The following is an 18298-nucleotide window of genomic DNA, read 5'->3' on the forward strand; positions in this document are numbered from 1 at the left end:
CCAAGCCTCATAACAGGTTAAAAATAATTCTGAACGTAATGGCACCAGAGTAATCCCTGTCTATGATTTTCCCTGGCTCCTTCTCCAAGCTGGGTATGTGAAGGTCAATGAGGTTACAGGTGATTCTATTTTCTTCCCCTCACTCTTCCATGTTTCTCACTGCACTTTTATGATGGAGAAAAATCCCTCAAAATCTACTTTAAACTCCAGTTTTTTTAGAAAGATATTAAGCTCCAGGGTGCTGATGATAAAAATGCAGAAAGATACGACTGATGAAACTACTAACAAACAGTCATTCATTAGATTTGTGTAACAAGATAAAATGGTGGCAAATAAAATCCCTATGCTGGGTTTGTTAATTCTCTTGAAAAACAAATGTTCAAGCCAGGGATTCCCCTGGAATGTTGACACTGTAGTCTGCTGGACGCCACAACATCCTTCCCAGACCTTCCAATAATATCCCACGACATGAGTGTATTTTTCTTTTAATTAAAGTGAATGCAAACAGATTCCATCTTGATAATTTGGCGGGGAGACTTGATATGTTTCGATGAATAAAACAGATCCGTCTAGCGGCTGTTATGTACTCTACTTGGTAGAAGGGATTACAAAAAAAAAATAAGGTGGGTAGTTTCTTCTTGATGACAAAGTGCTATAAAATTCTTGGTCTTGATCTGCACAGAGTGGCTGAAGCCCCTACCCACCTGTGTAGAGAAAGCAGCTCACTGAGGCACGGAAGTATCCCCTCACCAACTCTACTACACTGTTATCCTGTCCATTGTAAACTAACAGCACACAGGACTCAGCTCAGTCTCTAAATGCTACCAACAACCAGCTGGTCCCATACACTGGGAAGGTGTACAGAGTCCATCAATGGGCTGTAGAACCCCTGGTCAACCTGCAGTTTTGAGTGAAAGCCTGGCTACGGAGAAGGAGAAAAATCTCTCACCCATATCCCCCTGAGTTTTAGTTGCTGAGAGTAGAGTCTCAGTGGGAGCCAGACCAATACAAACCCATGTAGTCCTTTCTAGAACCACCCATGACAAAGTCAAAGAGGGACAGGGGAGAGATGGCCGTGCTTACTTCCTCACTCCACCCCTCACTTCACGTCTCCAATGTAAAGACAAGGAACCTGGCCCAAGGAGGTGAGGTGACTTATCTAAGACATCACACAACAAAACAATACCAGGTGTGGAACCAGAGCCCGGAGCTCCTGATGCCTGAGGCCTGTGTCTGCTCACTGAGTTATGAGAGGCAAGCATGGAAGAGAAGGAGAGAACTACTGGTAGCCTCAGGAAAACTGGAGTTTTGAGGCTATCATTTTAAATAATCTTTGGAAAACAGTCTACGAGGTCCAAGGGAAAGATATTTTTTTAAAAAATGGCACCAAAAGGAAATAAAAAAGAAACAAAAAATCCCCAAAACAAATAAAATGGTGCCATGTGTGTGGAATATATTTTTTAAGATGGACTATGAACACAGTGGCCTTTGATACTGGATTTCAGTAGGAGCAGCAGAACAAGCATCAAGCTTTGCCTACAGCAAAGTTTCATGGTTCCATCTACAATTTTTCACGATTCTGACAATTCAACATTCTTTCAGAAAATAAGAAAGGAAGCCATCTAAAAGGTATAGGACCTTATACTTAAAATTCTCTGTTGGAAACTTTTTTGTACAAAAATAGAAATGAAGACCCAATTAATTTAGGGCCTTCTTTCTTGCCTTTTAATTTTGAATTAGATTAAAAGTATTGATCCCATTTTTGCCAAAAAAGAAATGAGGATTTAAGCCAGAAGAAAGCTATTGTAAAATCTATGAGAACTCCTAGGGAATAGCTGGATTGAAGCAATTTATGCATATTTAAACAATCTTCATCAATGTGTTTTGAAATTAAAACAGAACTTTCAAAATCATGAGACATTCAAGAGCATTTATGTCAAAAGCACATGCCTTTAGAATTCTTTTAAGTAAGAAATCTTTTTCTTTTTTTTTTTTTCTTTTTTCTTTTTGGTCTTTTTAGGGCCATACCCATGGCATATGGAAGTTCCCAGGCTAGGGATCAAATTGTTGGAGCTGCAGTTATCGGCCTATGCCACAGCCTCAGCAAGGCAGGATCTGAGCCGCATCTGTGACCTATACCATAGCTCACGGCAATGCCAGATCCTTAACCCACTGAGTGAAGCCAGGGGTCGAACCCATGTCCTCACAGATACTAGTCAGGTTTGTTACCGCTAAGCCACAATGGGAACTCCCTAAGTAAGAAATCTTTACATGAAGACACCGATCATGAATCTAAGGGGAAGGAATGCCAGTAATTTTTACCTTGATCAGTACTGGTTAAAAAACAATGCAGAATTCTGCCAGCTTTACCAAAAGGACAAGGAGTGTAACTGAATATCCTCTCCTAGCCATAGTCTCTGGCTGGTATGTTCATTCATTCACAGGGATTGATGGACTGCTAGGCATGCATATGAGTTGCTGCTTTAGTGCTACAATATATCAGTGGAGAAGACAGAGAGTCCTGGCTTTCTTGGAGCTTAGTACCAGTGGAACAGGCCAATGAGATAAGCTTTAGATAATGGCAAGGGCCATGAAGAAAATCTATGTGGGATATTGGATGGTTACTGGCAGGGCCTGGCTCACTCAGCCAGGGTGGTCAGGAAGCCTCTGTCTGTAAACAGACCATTAGCACATGGAGACAGTTATGTGACCACCTGGAAAAGAGCCTTCTTGGAAGTGAACAGGACAAAAAGACAGCACAGTGTGGCAGCCACCCAGAGAGCAAGAGGAGAAGATGAGATCCGAGGGCCAGTCAGAGGCCAGATGGCCATGGCCTTGGAGACCTTCTTAAGTGCTTTGATTCAATTATACTTGCAATGGGAGGGCTCTAGTGGGCTGGATGCAGGGGGTAGGGCTGGGAGTAGAGGGTTATCAGAACTGGCGTTTGCTCTGGAAAGTGCCCTCTGACCTTTCTGAGTAGCCACATGAACTATCCTGAACAAGAGGAAAGCTATTCTCTAAAACACCAGCAATCTGCTTTTTCTTTTGTTAAGGAGGATGGGGGATGTGCTGTGCTGGAGTGCTACCCCCCTGGAGGCCAAGCAGGGTGGGGAGAAACCCACAGGAGCACAGATGTGGCTGTTAGGGAGGCTTGGGTGTCCCAGAAGCCGCCAGATGAATGCCATTGTCAACCGGGTCTGGAGGCCATACCGTAAGCCAAAGAGGCAGCTGCCCTTCTGTCCTCCAGAGCCTGAGGATGAGTGGAGGGAAAACCCACAACAACGTCCCGAAAGACATGACACTAAAAGTCTAGTCTGAAGTAGGATACATGTTGTTTAAAGTATGATTTCCTGATTTCCTGAATAGTTAAAAGCCCTACAAATTAGAGCATCTCACAATCTGTTTTAATCTCTATTAAGTCCCATCTGTGTACACTGGGAGACCTGCTCTTGACAAGCTCTTTAAGGTGGCTAAGTGTGCAATATTATCTCTAATAGCGTCACTCAACTCTGGCTCTTAATTGCACTAATAAGGTGGGCCAGCCATGGCGAGGAACCAAGCTCGACAGGTAATGCTGCTCTCCCCATCCATATACTGAGAGTAGCCTGACCTACTTGACATTTGATAAATGGGCTTTGCATTGAATGTGCTTCTGAACAGCCTCTTCCACCAATGGACCCACCAATCAGAAAGCAGGGATGATCATTACTAAAAGCACAGTGAAAAGTTAAAAGCAAGGCAGCTTCCTGTGATTTCAGAGGTTGTCTTTAGATGGGTGAAAGGATCTGGCAAATCCCAAGAGAATGCAACTCTGCTCCGGATTAAGAGGCTGGACCCAGATCATATACCTAGCTGGCAGTAGGGCGAGGAGCCCAGGCCAGCCTCTTGACCGCTAGCCCCATGCTCTTCCTGCAGCCACAGGGGGTTAAGGAGAAAACTAGAGACTTGATAGCTGAGTGAGTACAGGTTGGCAGGCTTGAGATGAATAAGCCCATGGGTGTGTCCCAGAACACATTCAGCAAGGAAATGTTTCATCCTCCTTCATTCCACTAATGAGTGAGGATGGGGGCCTCTTTTACCCCTTTTGCCTTTGTCCAGTCACCCAAATCTTACATTGAAGACATACAACAGAAATATTTTCTTTCTTCTTTTCCTATCACCAAATAGGTTTTCTCTGAAATAATTTAATGCTTTTTCCTCAATAGCTAATTGTCTGGTAATCCTTATATACACAGTTCTACATTACACCCATTTAAACCTCAGAAAATTCCATAAAGAACGAGCTATTATTGTCCCCATTCTCCAATGAAGCCATGAGGGTTTTCACTAGGCACTCAAGGTCACTCAGCAAAGTAAGTGGAACAGGGGGTCTGAACTTTACTTCATCAGATTCCAAGGTTTATGTTCTTAACCATGATCCTAAACTTCCTTGAGAGACAGCCATCAAAATCATTGTTCTCACACCCAGACACAGTGACAGCAAAGTCCCCTGCCCTGTCCCTAACTTCAAAAAAACAAAAAAAGTACTCATCTCACCCCTCACTGGGAGAATGAAGTCATTTCACAATGAATACCTACTTCAAAACATCACATAATATACCTTAAGGACATACACCTTTTTTTTTTTTTTTTTTTTTTTTTTTTTGTCTTTTTGCTATTTCTTGGGCCGCTCCCGCGGCATATGGAGGTTCCCAGGCTAGGGGTCGAATCGGAGCTGTAGCCACCGGCCTACGCCAGAGCCACAGCAACGCGGGATCCAAGCCGCGACTGCAACCTATACCACAGCTCACGGCAACGCCGGATCATTAACCCACTGAGCAAGGGCAGGGACCGAACCCGCAACCTCATGGTTCCTAGTCGGATTCGTTAACCACTGCGCCACGACGGGAACTCCAACATACACCTTTTATTTGCTAAAAATTAAAAAATCAAAAGGGTTCTTCTTGTAGCTTCACAGATTAAAAAAAAAAAAAGGAATAAAGCAAAAATACATAGGACAAAAAACAAATACTGATTTAGAAAAGTAGCCATATTTCTAAGACCATCTGTTTCTAGGCAGTGCCTTGGCTCCAGGTAAGGTAACGTGAACTCACTTGGGCTTGTTGTTATCTGTCAGCCAGAACCAATTTCTGATGGTTACTTTCAATGCTTCAGAACTGAGTCCTGATTTCAAAGGGTTAAAAACTTGAGCCTAGAATTTCCAGGCATCATGGTTTTAAAAGTCAGTAGAAACAAGTCTCTCTTGCGTCTCAGCCTTTAATATTTAGTACTTTTGTTGGCCCTCTGAGAATACTTTGTTCTATTAAACCGATCCTACTGAGTTTTGACCAAAGGAAACACATTAGGTCCGATCGCTGTGAACCAACAATCTAGCCGATGGATTTAAGAGCAAAATAAAAATTATAGACAGTTATCAAAATCCTTTTACTACAGTCAAGTGTTTTCCCCAGACAATTCACAACTCTGACGCCATTCCTTAGTTCAGTACTTCCTTCCTGAAGTGCTGAAGGACCTGGAATTTGGCAAAACCCAAATCCATTTTCTAGAGCCTTAGCTCTCCCTTGTGTATAAAAATGGAAATGCAGCTTGCTAGCCATTTTGCCCCCGTAAATCTGTTGACCTGATTTTAAAAGCCAAAAATACCGTTTGGTAAAAGAAAATGAAAATGCATTTGTATGTCTTTTAACAAAAAGCAAGAAACGATGATATAAAGTGACAAAACAAAAGAGAAGTAGCAACATAAAGGTATTACTCACATTACGCTTTAGATAAAGGAAACAAAAAACAAATCCAAAAAACCCCCAAACCTTGCCAGCATAAAATAAGGTCTTTTAGGGAAAAGAGACATCTCCCAGAATCACTGACACTGTCAGCTGTGACTACAGTTGGGCAATTCCAGCCCCTGATTGATTTCAGGCTGAATCACATCCCACTTAATCCAACCCAAAGAGTGGAGCTGCCACCCTGTTTCGAAGATTTCTGGAGCAAGAAAAATCCTCTTCCTACAGATGAGGACAGAATTTGTTATTTCTCATTGTGCATTTCAACACAACTTCAAATACTGTGTTTGAAATCCCAACTTCTTTCAACTTTCTTGGTACTTTTTTCAGTTCTTTGGGACTAACTCTCCATGGATTTCTCTGCCTTTTTTTCCTGTGGAGGGTTTATTTCAGGCTGGTTGTAAGGGAAACCCAACTCAGGGGGGTCCCATCCTATATTTGGACCTGGGGTTACATAACTTTTTAAGACACATGGGTTAACTCCCCTGAGACGTGCCACATTTTGCTTTACTAATGGTCCCCCTAGTATGATATGGATTAAAAGTCTTTTACTCTGTTGTCGCCACATTGATCTGTGAGAAGGGGGAACCCCCCCCCAAATCCTTCTAGTTGCCCTAACTATGGAGATGTCATTCAGGCACTGAAATCACAGGAAACTCAAACTCTAATCTGTGCTAGATTGGTTGAGGAAAAAAAGGTGTTCTCTGTTGCCTGTCCTTAAGATCCCTCTGGAAGTTCCAGGACTTCTAAAACTAGCTATCTAACATGAGATTTAAGGAGCTGAGGAAGTGCATCTTATCCCCATTATTTATGTAACATGATATGGGACCCAACAATACAGGGCACTGCAGAAACACAGAGCTTAACCGATCACCAGGAGCTTATACAGTATACCAAAAGCAGCATCCTCAAACTTACACGTAAGGACCACACCGAGAGACCAGCAAAGAAGGAGAGCCTTTCCCAGATTACAGCTGCAAGACATCAGATCCACTGTGAAACAAACGCAGACTCTCCAAAGTTGGTTCCCTTCATCAGGCTGGCAATTAAATACTATATGGAGCATATAATTTAGAATGCATTCCAATTATCTTCAAGTGCTGGAGGGCACAGATCACTCACTCAGCAATTAAATAAATTCTGGGATGTCACCAAATGTTTAGGCAGGGAGGGATTTCTGAAGTTGGCAGAGGGACCAAAGGAACAGGAAGAATAGAAAAAGTAGACATTCCAGAATCCACGCTCTGCCCATTGTTTAGCTCTACAGTCACCCCATTTTTATGAGCCCCTGCTTCAATAATGATTACAGTACTAGAAATATTACAGTCTGTGCTCACATGGCTAAAGTTAAACCAAAAGCACCTGGCCCACTGGGCACATCAGATGTCTGCTAATTTAGGTCAAATGCCTGCCCTCTCATATAAATAAAGATGTTTTCCCAAGAAATGATTTATGTGAGCCAGTTATTGTGTATGTGCAAATATACACGTATACACACACACACAATACATAATAGGGCACTGTCATCATCTTGGGTACCCCAATGGAAAGCTATAAAACAGTGATGGATATAATACTTTTAAAACCCCATTAATATTTTCTTCCACACTTTCTAAAGGGATCATTCCCTCTTCAGGAGAGCTATCCATTGCCTTAAGGAAGAACAGGATGAAATTGGTATGCAAGGGCAAAAAAGGCAAAATGACTCTGACTTCCAAAATAGGATCTGTGAGGCTACCATCAGACAGTAGTCTAAATCAGGCTGCCCTGATGGAGAGGCGCTCCCTCAGTTACAAAGGCTCTTTGCAATCAAGAGCTAAGTCTGGTGGATGGGGATTCCCAGAACTGCTCTAGAAGCCACAGTGAAGAGCACCCCTGGCCAGGCCATGTGTGTTTGGGAGGCTGTGATATAACAGGAAGGAAGCAAAGAGGAAGAGAGGTAAAAGGTCAGCCCTGAGGCTATTGCTACCTGCAGTATAGGCTGTAGGCCAGCCCCACCTATGGGAAAGAGACCCAATAAAAACTCTGCACACTGAAGCTCAGTGGAGCTTCCTGATGTGCCAGTAGGGTGAGGTGTGATGCTCCCTGATTCCCAGAGGAGAGAGCAGAGAAACTGTCCTCACCTGGACGAAACCCTGTGGCTCCTCTTCATTTGGCTGGTCCACCCGATTTGCATCCTTAATAACAAACTATAATCATCAGTAGTGCTTTCCTGAGCTGGTGATTCATTATAGCAAATGACTGAATCTGAGGGGTTATGAGAACCCTTGAATTTACAGCCAGTTGGTCAGTAGTGCAGGTAGCCCAGGGACCCCAAAGTGTGGCTGGTGTCTGAAGTAATAAGCCCTGTCTTCTTGGGGATAGAGCCCTTTAACTAGTGGGGTCTGTGCTAACTGCAGGCAACTGAACTTCAGTACACTTAGCTGGAGCTGAAATGGAATACCCACCCATCAGGCTCCAAACCTGCTGTAATTGTGGGGAGGAGGGTGCAGGGAGCAAGAGGAATGAAGCCCAAAAAATGCCCAGAGGTATATTTATTACAAAAGTATGAAGCATGAGCTTTAGGACTCTCACTTTACAAGCTCATTCCAAGGCTCTGGGAGGGTCAACTCACTATGTATTTGTACAGTCACATTCTTTCACAGAATTTGCCAAAGTAAGGCATTTTCATATTGCTTGTTTTAAAGAGCTCCCCGCTCTGCCCAATCTTCAGATTTGAGAAGCTACAAGCTTGAAACCCCCTGGTGGTGACTGAGAAAAGAGGCTAGACTCGCCTGTGTGTTCTAGCATACTGAGAAGAAGTCAGCCATAAGTTTGCAGATTCCCAACAAAAGCACAAAAGAGCTGAGATCACTACAAGAATGGAGAAGCAGGGAGTCTTCATGAGGAGTTTTCTGAGCCTGCAGAAAAGCCATCCTCTGGAGATTCTGGCCAGGACCCCAGACTTCAACAGAACATGTCATCAGAGGCTCCAAAAGAATAAGGTGGGACCGGCCACATGTCAGGACCTCTAGGGACAGGACATGCCAGTAGTCCTGAACTGAGCCTAGCAGAGATCCACAGGACAGGGCACCTGCCCCAATGCCATGACAAAACATGAGCTTCTACCTTTATCCAGATGCCGTTTGTGGATGGAAGATGGGACAGGAGCCTCTAGAAGAAAGAAACAGCCCATAGCATGCACGCATGTTGAACTGACAATCTCCAAAAGACGAAGTTCTCCTGAGACTGGTGAACACCAAAGAAATGCAGGTTTCCTCAATGGAAACAGGGGTTTCAAAACAACTTTAAAATCCTTGAAAAAAACAACTGAGCCATGTTTGAAACTGTGATCCTCCTCATTTAAAATCACATGAATACAAAAAAATTTTAAAAACCTTCCAACTAAACAGATTGTCTAAAGGACACTGCGGGAATTTTTAGCATACTATGATTATAAAATAAAACCTGTTTGTGATGAAACCATAAAAAAAGAAAAAGTTCAGAGAAACTGGCCACATCATTTAAATTTAACCTAAGTGTTCTGAGACAGAGACTGCTATCTTGTTACCAATAGCTTACCTTCCTGGGCTCAAGGCCAGACCACGTGGCCCAGTTACCTTGACAGCTAATGTGGTCAGATGACTGAGTTTTGGCCAATGGGATGTGAGTAGAAGAACCATTCAGGCCTGGTCCTTTGCACTCAGCACTCACCCCTCCATGCTGTTTTCCTCCCCTTCCAGCCCATTGGGATGGGGAGGACTGAGCTTGACAGGGTCTCCAGCCAGGATCCCTGAATGGCCATGTGGAGAACAGCTGCCCCAACTAACCAGAAACAGGCATCTTGAACTTTTATGTGAGAAATGAAGAGTTTTTACGTCTTTTTTAGATGGACCCATGAATAGGGCATGCCTAGGTCCATCTGTTGCAGGAATGAACATTATCAGAGGCTAAAGTCTTAGACATCAAGCTGATGTATTTCAACTTGGCAATCAATAGGCACTTACTATTTGCACATGGAAGTCCTCAATGCTAACAAGGTCCAACAAATGCATGAGTCAGGAAAGCAGGCATATCAGCAACTACCAAGAATACTAGGAAACTTTGTGCTGTGACCAAAGAACAGAGAAACATGAGAGCACAGGACAAAGTGCAATGAGGATTTACTTGTGCTGACATCACAGAAGCAGCGGTAATTAGGCTGGGCCCTGAAGGATGAAGAAAGTCCAAACAAAATCGGAGGGGAGGAAAGTTCATTTTACATGGCAAGTGAGTCCTCGTTTTATCCAGTGGGAGGTGATGCTAAAGACAGAAAAAAAAATTGTTCTGTTCACCCCAGGGAATAGGATCAGGACCAGGGAGGAGCTGCTGCAAGGAAAGACGGTTCTGTTCCAATCAAAGGGAGGAAGAAGTGACAGCTGGGGCTGACCACTAGAGGGGCTGTGCAGACAAAAGGCAGAGTGCCTCCTTGATGGACGGCCAGCCTCTTGGCACAGAGGCTGCAGAGAATGTGGTTTAAGTGTGCAATGAGGAGCGGCTCCATTCAGCTGCCTTCCAACTCTGGGATGCTATGTATCTTCAATGCCTCTGCCAACAGGCGTTGTACAACATTGCCAGGAGAAAGAAGAATTATTTTAGCCCCATTACAGCATTTCTTACACAACGGTCCCTGCCAAATTTCCTTTCAAGGCTGTGTTGGCTGGGTTTGCCCAACGTGTTCCATCATCAGCCAGTGGAGAATAGCTCTGCATATCCAGGCCCATGAGAACCCCTTGAATAACATTTGATTATCAAAAAAGCATAATAGGCTGGTATTAAACAGGACTGCTGCTGGTGAGCAAAAGAACAAACGACAGTAAGCACCTATTTTGTAGGCTTAGGCCACGAGGTGGTCTGCGTTAACTGCATGGCCTGGTCAAAGCAGGTTACCAGCTCCTACCAGACATACCAAATATGGACACAGGAGACTGGATTACAAAAAGATACATTACAACAGAGCTGTACTGAGAACAGCTTCGGCCTTCCTGGGTGACTTGGAACTTTGCAAAGCACCTTAAGGTGAAAATGAGGAACATCAATTTAACCATGTCATTTTGCAAAACAAAACAGTTTTCCACTTTTAGAAACACATGTTATAGATGAAAAGATGTGAGTCCAGTAAAAGCACCATGTAGGAAAAAAAGGAAGTTTACTAGATACACTATAAAGAGAAATACTATCCTCACATCACCAGTAAATTAGTAACTTTCCACTTTCCTCTTATAAGGTTATCATTTCATATTCACAAGTATTTATTGAGTTTCAACTGTGTGCTATGTACTATGCTAATCATCAGTGATATAAACTGAATAAAGGGGAGAAAAAAAATGATGTATTCTAAACTTTAAAATTTCCTAAGATTCGTAATGTTATTTTTTAAAGAGCATTTTCCACTAGCTATTATAAAAAAGAAAAATTCAGCTACCTTCTTGCCCAATAAACAAGATTATTTTGTTTGTAGTGTCTGGATACACACACACACACATATATATATATAATAAAGACTGACTTTAAAATATTGGTCTAGCTTGTTGTCTCATTTCCTGTAATAATATTCCAGGTGCTTAATTTATTGCTTAAATAACAGAAAAAGGGAAAAGAATTTTCCAGAGCTCAGAAATGAATATTAAACAAAAATTCTTGCCATTACAGAATGAATTTTCATTATACAACTACAACCTCACAATAGTGAAACAAAGAAATCTGTAAAACATATTCTGAGGCCACTAGAAGATTTGGATGTGACAGTAAAACCATCACACAAAAGTTACATTTCATATGCCATTGTTCAACCATAAACATGAGCACTGCTTTCTTAGTCTCTTTCTTTGCAGAACACCACAGACTTCAATCTTTTCGAAATTCAGGTCACGTCTCTCTCATCATACAACATCCTGAGTAAATCACATCTCAAGTGGTGCCAAGACCTGTCTGCCTCTGCTATCCAATCTCAAAATCCTTCCCCCATCATCTTTCAACCCACCTACCTACTTGCAGCCTGGGTCCTAAAATCCATGTTTTACGAAGCTTGGGAATTATATTCCCTTTCAGTAAAATGAACAACTCACAAAAACAGCTTCTATTTTGTTTGGTTTTCACCCAATCACGCTTGCTATTTCCAGTGTGCATTTACCGGCCCTGCCTGGAATTCATATCCCAGATTGTTCTGTCTGTCTAGGTACTACGTCTGCTTCCAAGAGCGGAAAGTATGGCTAAACCTTCAAAGGGAAAATGCACACTGGCCTAGGCATGCACGCATGTGGCTCCAAGGAGCACCTTGACATTTCTGTGCTTAAACAGTCGGAGATGACATTCCTCAGTCAAAATGAGAAATTGACATTTTTCAAAGAAGAAAAACAAAAACAATCCCCCCCCCAAAGAATACCATTTCCAAGTATCAGCAACCCAAGTCCGAGGCCCTAGTCTGTGTTTGGGATGGATGGATCCAATCAAGCCAAAACTGAGGCCGAGAATGCATTAGCACTCACTGATTCTGTTATTTCTGGCCAGGTGTATGATCCCACAGAATCACCTAAACTTTCTGGGCCTCCACTGCTTCATCCGCAAAACCAAGACAGTACAAAGGCAACTTCCAGAGCTAATGTTCTATGGGACTAGGAAATAACAAGGCAGTAAGAAGATGCTGCTATCCTGAACACTCTCTTCAAGACTTCCGAAACTCTGATGAAAAGACCATCAATGAGGGGGAACAATTCAAAAGACCGCTATGGTCCCCTTCCACATTTTGATTCTAACTCTGAGACAGTGAGGCATGACCAGGCCATCAGTCATAAAAACATTAGTGGGTCTCATAGCTCTAGTAATCCAGTGTTATCAATGGCCAATTCTGCTCTTGCAAAAAAAACAATTCTTCACTATATTCCAAGGCCTTGACCTGAAATATACAATGACTCCACTGAAATAGCAGAATGACTTTATTTGTGTCCAACACTCCTTTCCCCTTTTCTTGGCAACTGGTCCCCCCTCAGAGAATTCCAGCCTCAGGCCCCCAGTTTTTCCAAGCCAACAACACTCCACGTAGCAAGAAGCAAGCCACACCTACCCTCAGCCACTGTTTCTCCGTGAGGGCGTCACTGTAGTCCACATCCCGACGCTGGCGAGAACCCCTCCCGAATATTTTCTCCTCCTCTTCTTCACATGTCAGCCTTTCCACCTCAGCATCATCCTTAATAATCCAGGAAGGCAGCTCATCCTCCTCCATCAAGCGGGGCTTGCGTTTCGGATTCCGGGCATCCTCCCTCCGCCGGTCCATGTCCATGCGCTGGAGGCATAAACAAAAGTTTCACCAAAGGGAAAGGGGATTCTGTACAGTGTAGACTTGGTAGTACATGGGACTTTCACAAGTCTCCCATGGCTGCAGGGTCCCTTTCAGCTTCCCCCATGGAGCCTCTGTATCCTGGCTGACTGGTCCTAGCTTATCCCAAAGGCAAAATCTCTTCCTTTGTACCCATCTTTGAAATTTATTTATGCATTAAAAAAATACTCCTTAAAAAATTCCTTTTCTTAGTCTTTGTGGGTGCCAAAGCTTCCCCTTGAGTAATAGAAAGAACATTTCAAAGGGGGGAGGGTGTATTTTAAAATCATGAGCCCTGGTGATACAACTCATTGCTACACTGGCATAAAGGTAACCTTCAAGCATATATAAAAGAGAGAGTTTAGGAGTGCCCATTGTGGCTTGGCAGGTTATGAACCTAATTAGCATCCATGAGGATGTGGGTTCCATTCCTGGCCTTGCTCAGTGGGTTAAAGATCTGGCGTTGCTGTGAGCTGTGGTGTAGGTCTCAGACATGGCTTGGACCCAGTATTGCTGTGACTGTGACATAGGCCAGCAGCTACAGCTCCAATTCTACCCCTAGCCTGGGAACTTCCATATGCTGCAGGTACAGCCCTAAAAAGAAAAAAAAAAGAGAGAAAGAGAGTTCATTGAGAAAATTTCCTTTTACACAATAGGGCTCTTGCTTTTAATTAAACAACCAGGAAAAAAAAAAAAATCAGCCATCCAAGTGTCACTATAAAATAGCCACCCTTGGTTGGACTTGGACATGAGGCACATAACTGATTTATTGGTTGGCCACGAACATATTAAATTTTTGGTGCACCCTGGGCTCTGCAAGAGGAATGTCCTTCAATTCTTTAGCTTTTAAAAAGCTTACCTCTTATGAAAATATTATGTCACAGAGAGACAGACTTCAAATGTAATCTCACCTCAACTGATACAAATGAAAGGACTTCCCTTCATATCCTTTCATAGCCTTCAAAATGCCTATTTCCCCACTTCCTGCTTTCTTTTTGAACAATCCAGTGCACTAGTACATAAATTAAGTGCCACATACTTGGCTTTAACCTATAACTAAAAAATTTCATAGCCAAAAAAAGCAAATAAAGCCTCCACTGAATCGCTATATATATTAGTTACATATACATATCACTAGCTAGAGAGTTTCTATAAGCAAATAGACCATTAACCATTAAATGATTTACCTTTTCCCCTTTCTTCCTTCTGTTCTACCATAACTGAAACAGGGAGTCAATGTAATTTTTTTTAAGAGCTAAAACTGGTAACAAAATGTAAATGAATGTAAATGAAATTTCTCTTCATGTCCAAATTTGACCTCTAGAGTCTATTTAAAAATTAAAGTTCAAAGTTCCTTAAACTAAGCTTAAACATTTTTGAAAATGATTGTATTTTGAACATTGGGGTAGGCTTGGAGCATGGTGGAGTCCCATTGGTAGATAAATGTGGCCATTCTGTTCTCTCATGTGCTATAGTTAGCTGAAGAGGCTGTTCTTAATCCTCTAGAGTCTATTTAAAAATTAAAGTTCAAAGTTCCTTAAACTAGGCTTAAACATTTTTGAAAATGATTGTATTTTGAACATTGGGGTAGGCTTGGAGCATGGTGGAGTCCCATTAGTAGATAAATGTGGCCATTCTGTTCTCTCATGTGCTATAGTTAGCTGAAGAGGCTGTTCTTAATCCTGCCTTCTAATGCTCTGGTATCAGAAATGGGATCCACCTGACCCCCTTGCTTACAGTGGGAAAATAAAAAAATAAAAATAAAAATAAAAAAAAGAAATGGGATCCAGCAAACCTTCGTAATTAGCACACAGAGGATGCCTTGTTGCAGTGCAATCTAAAGAGGGACTTCTCTAGGTCATCTCCTAATAGTTATTAGAAAGCTAAGAAGAAAACCCATTTTTTGTTAATGCACTGCACAGAGATGACAGAAGATTGCCATTTCAATTTTGGGTTAGATTATTACCGTTTCCTATTCCAACACCTGTAAAATGACTTAGGCCATGCATAAAAAAAAATAGAGAAAATAAATCTCTTCTAATACATATACAATAAATTGCACTTGTTTTTTTTTTCTTTTAGGAAGGGTTATTGCAATTTTTAATAAGCTTAAAGTTCTCATGATGATATCTCTTCTCAGAGATTTCTACTTGCGGAATACTAGTACAAAATCTGAAGTTTACATAATAAATCAGGCTTATTCAAGTAAGCCTGATTTATTATTCAGATATTACATGCATATGTTTGTCTTAAGACCCAATAACCTTATGCTAACAAGTACAACTATTTTTAAAACTTCTCATTGAACAGAGCAGCTAAAAGCTTCACGTTTGTATGTTAACAAAGTATTTCAGATGTGTATCTTCACCGGTCAAAGATCTTTTTTAGGTAAAATTCATAGGTAATCAGTGTAAGAGATAACTTTCTGAAGCCACATTTTTAGAAGGAGGAAATAAAAATGTTCAAAAGAAAGGTTTTCTTTTAAAAAGACTATCTGCTTAATGCATTATTTAACTACAGGGTCCAGGATATAAAATCAAATATTACATTTCAGACTTACCCTGTGGCTCATGTCATAACAAATAACACATTTGTATTAATTTTACCAGAGAACTAACTTTTTAAAAATAATAGGGGATAAAGAAAGAGTTTAAATATTTGAATTCCAAATCTAGCTTACATTCCATTCTTGTTTCTCACTACAGTTTTTAATCTGAGGGAATTGGCAAGGATTCAATTTGATTTCCTGCCCCCTGGTGGAGGTGCTAATGAATAGTGAATTGGCCAAAGGCAGCTGGCTGATGAGGAGAATCTTAAAAACCAACACGAAGCAAACCAAAAAATCTGTCTTACCCCAAAATGAGAAGTGAACCTTTAAGAAACAAGCACAACACGCACAAAATCAAAATGCCTACAGAAAAGGATTCCCTAACCACCTCCACCTGTTCCAAGCCTGTTTGCAGGATAAGATATTCCCAAATTAAAAGAAGGCTGTGCCTTGACCAGACACTCCATTCCCTGCATCACACACTGCCAAAGCTTTCAATGTCTGCAAATATCCAGCCCAAAAGTAAGAAAGCAGTATTCTTTTTTCCTTATTTTGGGGCTGATGATGGCAATCACCTCTGGGCCTAATCTAATTTGTATAGTGGCAGACAGCTGATCCTTTCCAGGGTCTCAAGAGTATGTGAGGCTTTGGCTGTGCTGAATTCTTGCCAATCAGCCATCAGGCAGGGAAGCTAAGGGCCTCTTGCCCCGGTATTCCCCAGTAATCTACATTTTAATAAGTTCCTCAAGGAGAGAAAAGATGTCTATTTCCTGTGTGCATCTCTAATCTCCCCAAACAGAGAATAACCTATAAAGGTGTTGATCGGCAGTATGAATGAAGAAATTTAAGTTCTTTGAACTCCTTATGTTGACCATGCTGGTAAAGTCTTTTTCCTGTCATTTCTCTTCCAAATGGCTTACGTGGGTAGGATGGTTAATTTAGGAGGGAGACAAATAGCGCACAGCCCGAGGTAGGAGTTATTCCCATGGCTACCTAAAAGTTTCCTGAGAAAGAATTACACGTCTTTTATCTTCAGTCATTGTGTGAACACTATCACTGTTCCCAAGACACAAATCACAAAAATAACGTAAGCCTCCACATAGCTGCGCACCCTTCTCAGGCTGTCTAGGCTAAAAAGGTGGAAATTGCAAACCCCTTGGGTGATATTTGGCCCAAAGTTGTATTTTGTTTGGCTTGAAGTGTTAAATAATAATAAAAAATTGAATTCAGCTGCAAAGATTTTGAAATCCAGAAACTGAATATAAAAACCTCACTTTCTAGCTTCTTTTGAAAGTTTGGAATTTCAGCTACATGAGGCTTGCGGCTCTGCCCCTCTAGACAAAGCGCCACCTGTTCATCACTATCCACTGACCCCTGTCCACTTGCTTCACTTATGCAAATCACTTGAGACCTGGGAGCTTCCAATTTGGGACCTCTAATTGGTGGGTTCTGTAGCGTTTGACCACCAGAGTTACAGTTTATACTTATTTACTCCACGATCGGGCTAAATGTTAGAAAGATCAAAATGACTGAAGGTACCGGGGGGACCTGACAACTTTACACATCCCGACCCACGCTTACAGCCACACAAGGCTTGAAATTTTGCAAATGCCACCCCTGATTCAATGAATATTTATTAAGCAACCACCACGTGTCAGAAACTGTTCTGAGCATTGAAGATACAGAGGTAAATAAAATAGCTATAGCAGATGTCTTAAGAACACAGTCAGATGTGATTTCTGAGGGCCTCCCTCACTAGCCAAGGGGTGTGCTCCTGTCCACACTAGACTTGTGGCAAGTACCACATAAATCAAATGTGGGTTGCAGCCAAATTACAGTTGACTACATATCCTGGGATGTCAAGGTTGAAATCCTGGATGCTAAATTGTCAAATGTCAAGGCTGTTTTACAAGTACTTTGTATCAGTGAAATGCAATCAATTTTGATCTTAAAGTGAAGGCTAGACCTTCATGCACAGCTGGAAGGTTACTTCAGCAGGGTCTCTTCAACAGTATGAGGAGGTGGGAGCCTGTCATTTGAGTTGCTGTCCACACCCACCCCCAGGGAGCATATTCGTTTGGATCCCTCAGGAGTCAGTTAGGGAAGAGCTATGAACTCTGCGGAGGGCCAGCAGGGCCGCTGGTCGGGGATTAGACATGAGCTGGAAGTGAGGGTGTGTTTGTGGTAAGCTAAAGACCACATGGCCTGTCCTGAGGGCACAGCTGCTACTCCTGCCCTAGCCAAAGGCTTCCACAGAGAGATGCAGGCCTGGTATCACTGCCCTCACTCAATTTTCAAGAGAAGCCAGAAATCAGGATTCTTTTTATGTTGGCAAGAGATTTGAATTTTAAAAAACATGGCACAGGCCAAACAAAATATGTCTGCAGGCTAAATCCAGCCAGTCTCCAGTCTCTGAACTGAAGGAAAGGCCCGGGGTTCACAAACAAAATTCAGCCTGGGCACAAAGGCTCCAGACATCTTGCATTTAAAAGAAAAAGGGACAGAGGGATCAGGCATTTGTTTCCAGGATTTTCAGTGACATTACCATAAAAAGATCAAATTCCTCCTCTCGTCGAGCAATCATTTGGTTCAGAGTCTCATCGTCGGGCACTTCATCTTCTTCCTGGGGTGTAGAAC

At 42.1% G+C, this 18298-nt stretch overlaps 1 protein-coding gene across 14 annotated transcripts in view; it reads right to left on the minus strand.

Moving 5' to 3' along the window:
* SMARCA2 (SWI/SNF related, matrix associated, actin dependent regulator of chromatin, subfamily a, member 2) overlaps window positions 1-18298 on the minus strand; it is a 191115-nt gene that overhangs the window by 63051 nt on the left and 109766 nt on the right. For all 14 annotated transcript variants that reach the window (XM_021064340.2, XM_021064291.2, XM_084986871.1 and 11 more), the window contains 2 exons: window positions 18207-18284; window positions 12862-13080 (listed from right to left, as the gene is read on the minus strand). In XM_021064340.2, coding sequence (XP_020919999.2) covers window positions 12862-13080; window positions 18207-18284 — 297 coding nt within the window. The remainder of the gene's footprint in view (window positions 1-12861; window positions 13081-18206; window positions 18285-18298) is intronic.

This window comes from Sus scrofa, chromosome 1 (assembly GCF_054392235.1).
Source record: "Sus scrofa isolate SSC_HxYL_T2T_F1_AM1 chromosome 1, Sscrofa_HxYL_maternal_Yorkshire_Landrace_v2.0, whole genome shotgun sequence".
In the NCBI taxonomy this organism is placed as follows: domain Eukaryota; kingdom Metazoa; phylum Chordata; class Mammalia; order Artiodactyla; family Suidae; genus Sus; species Sus scrofa.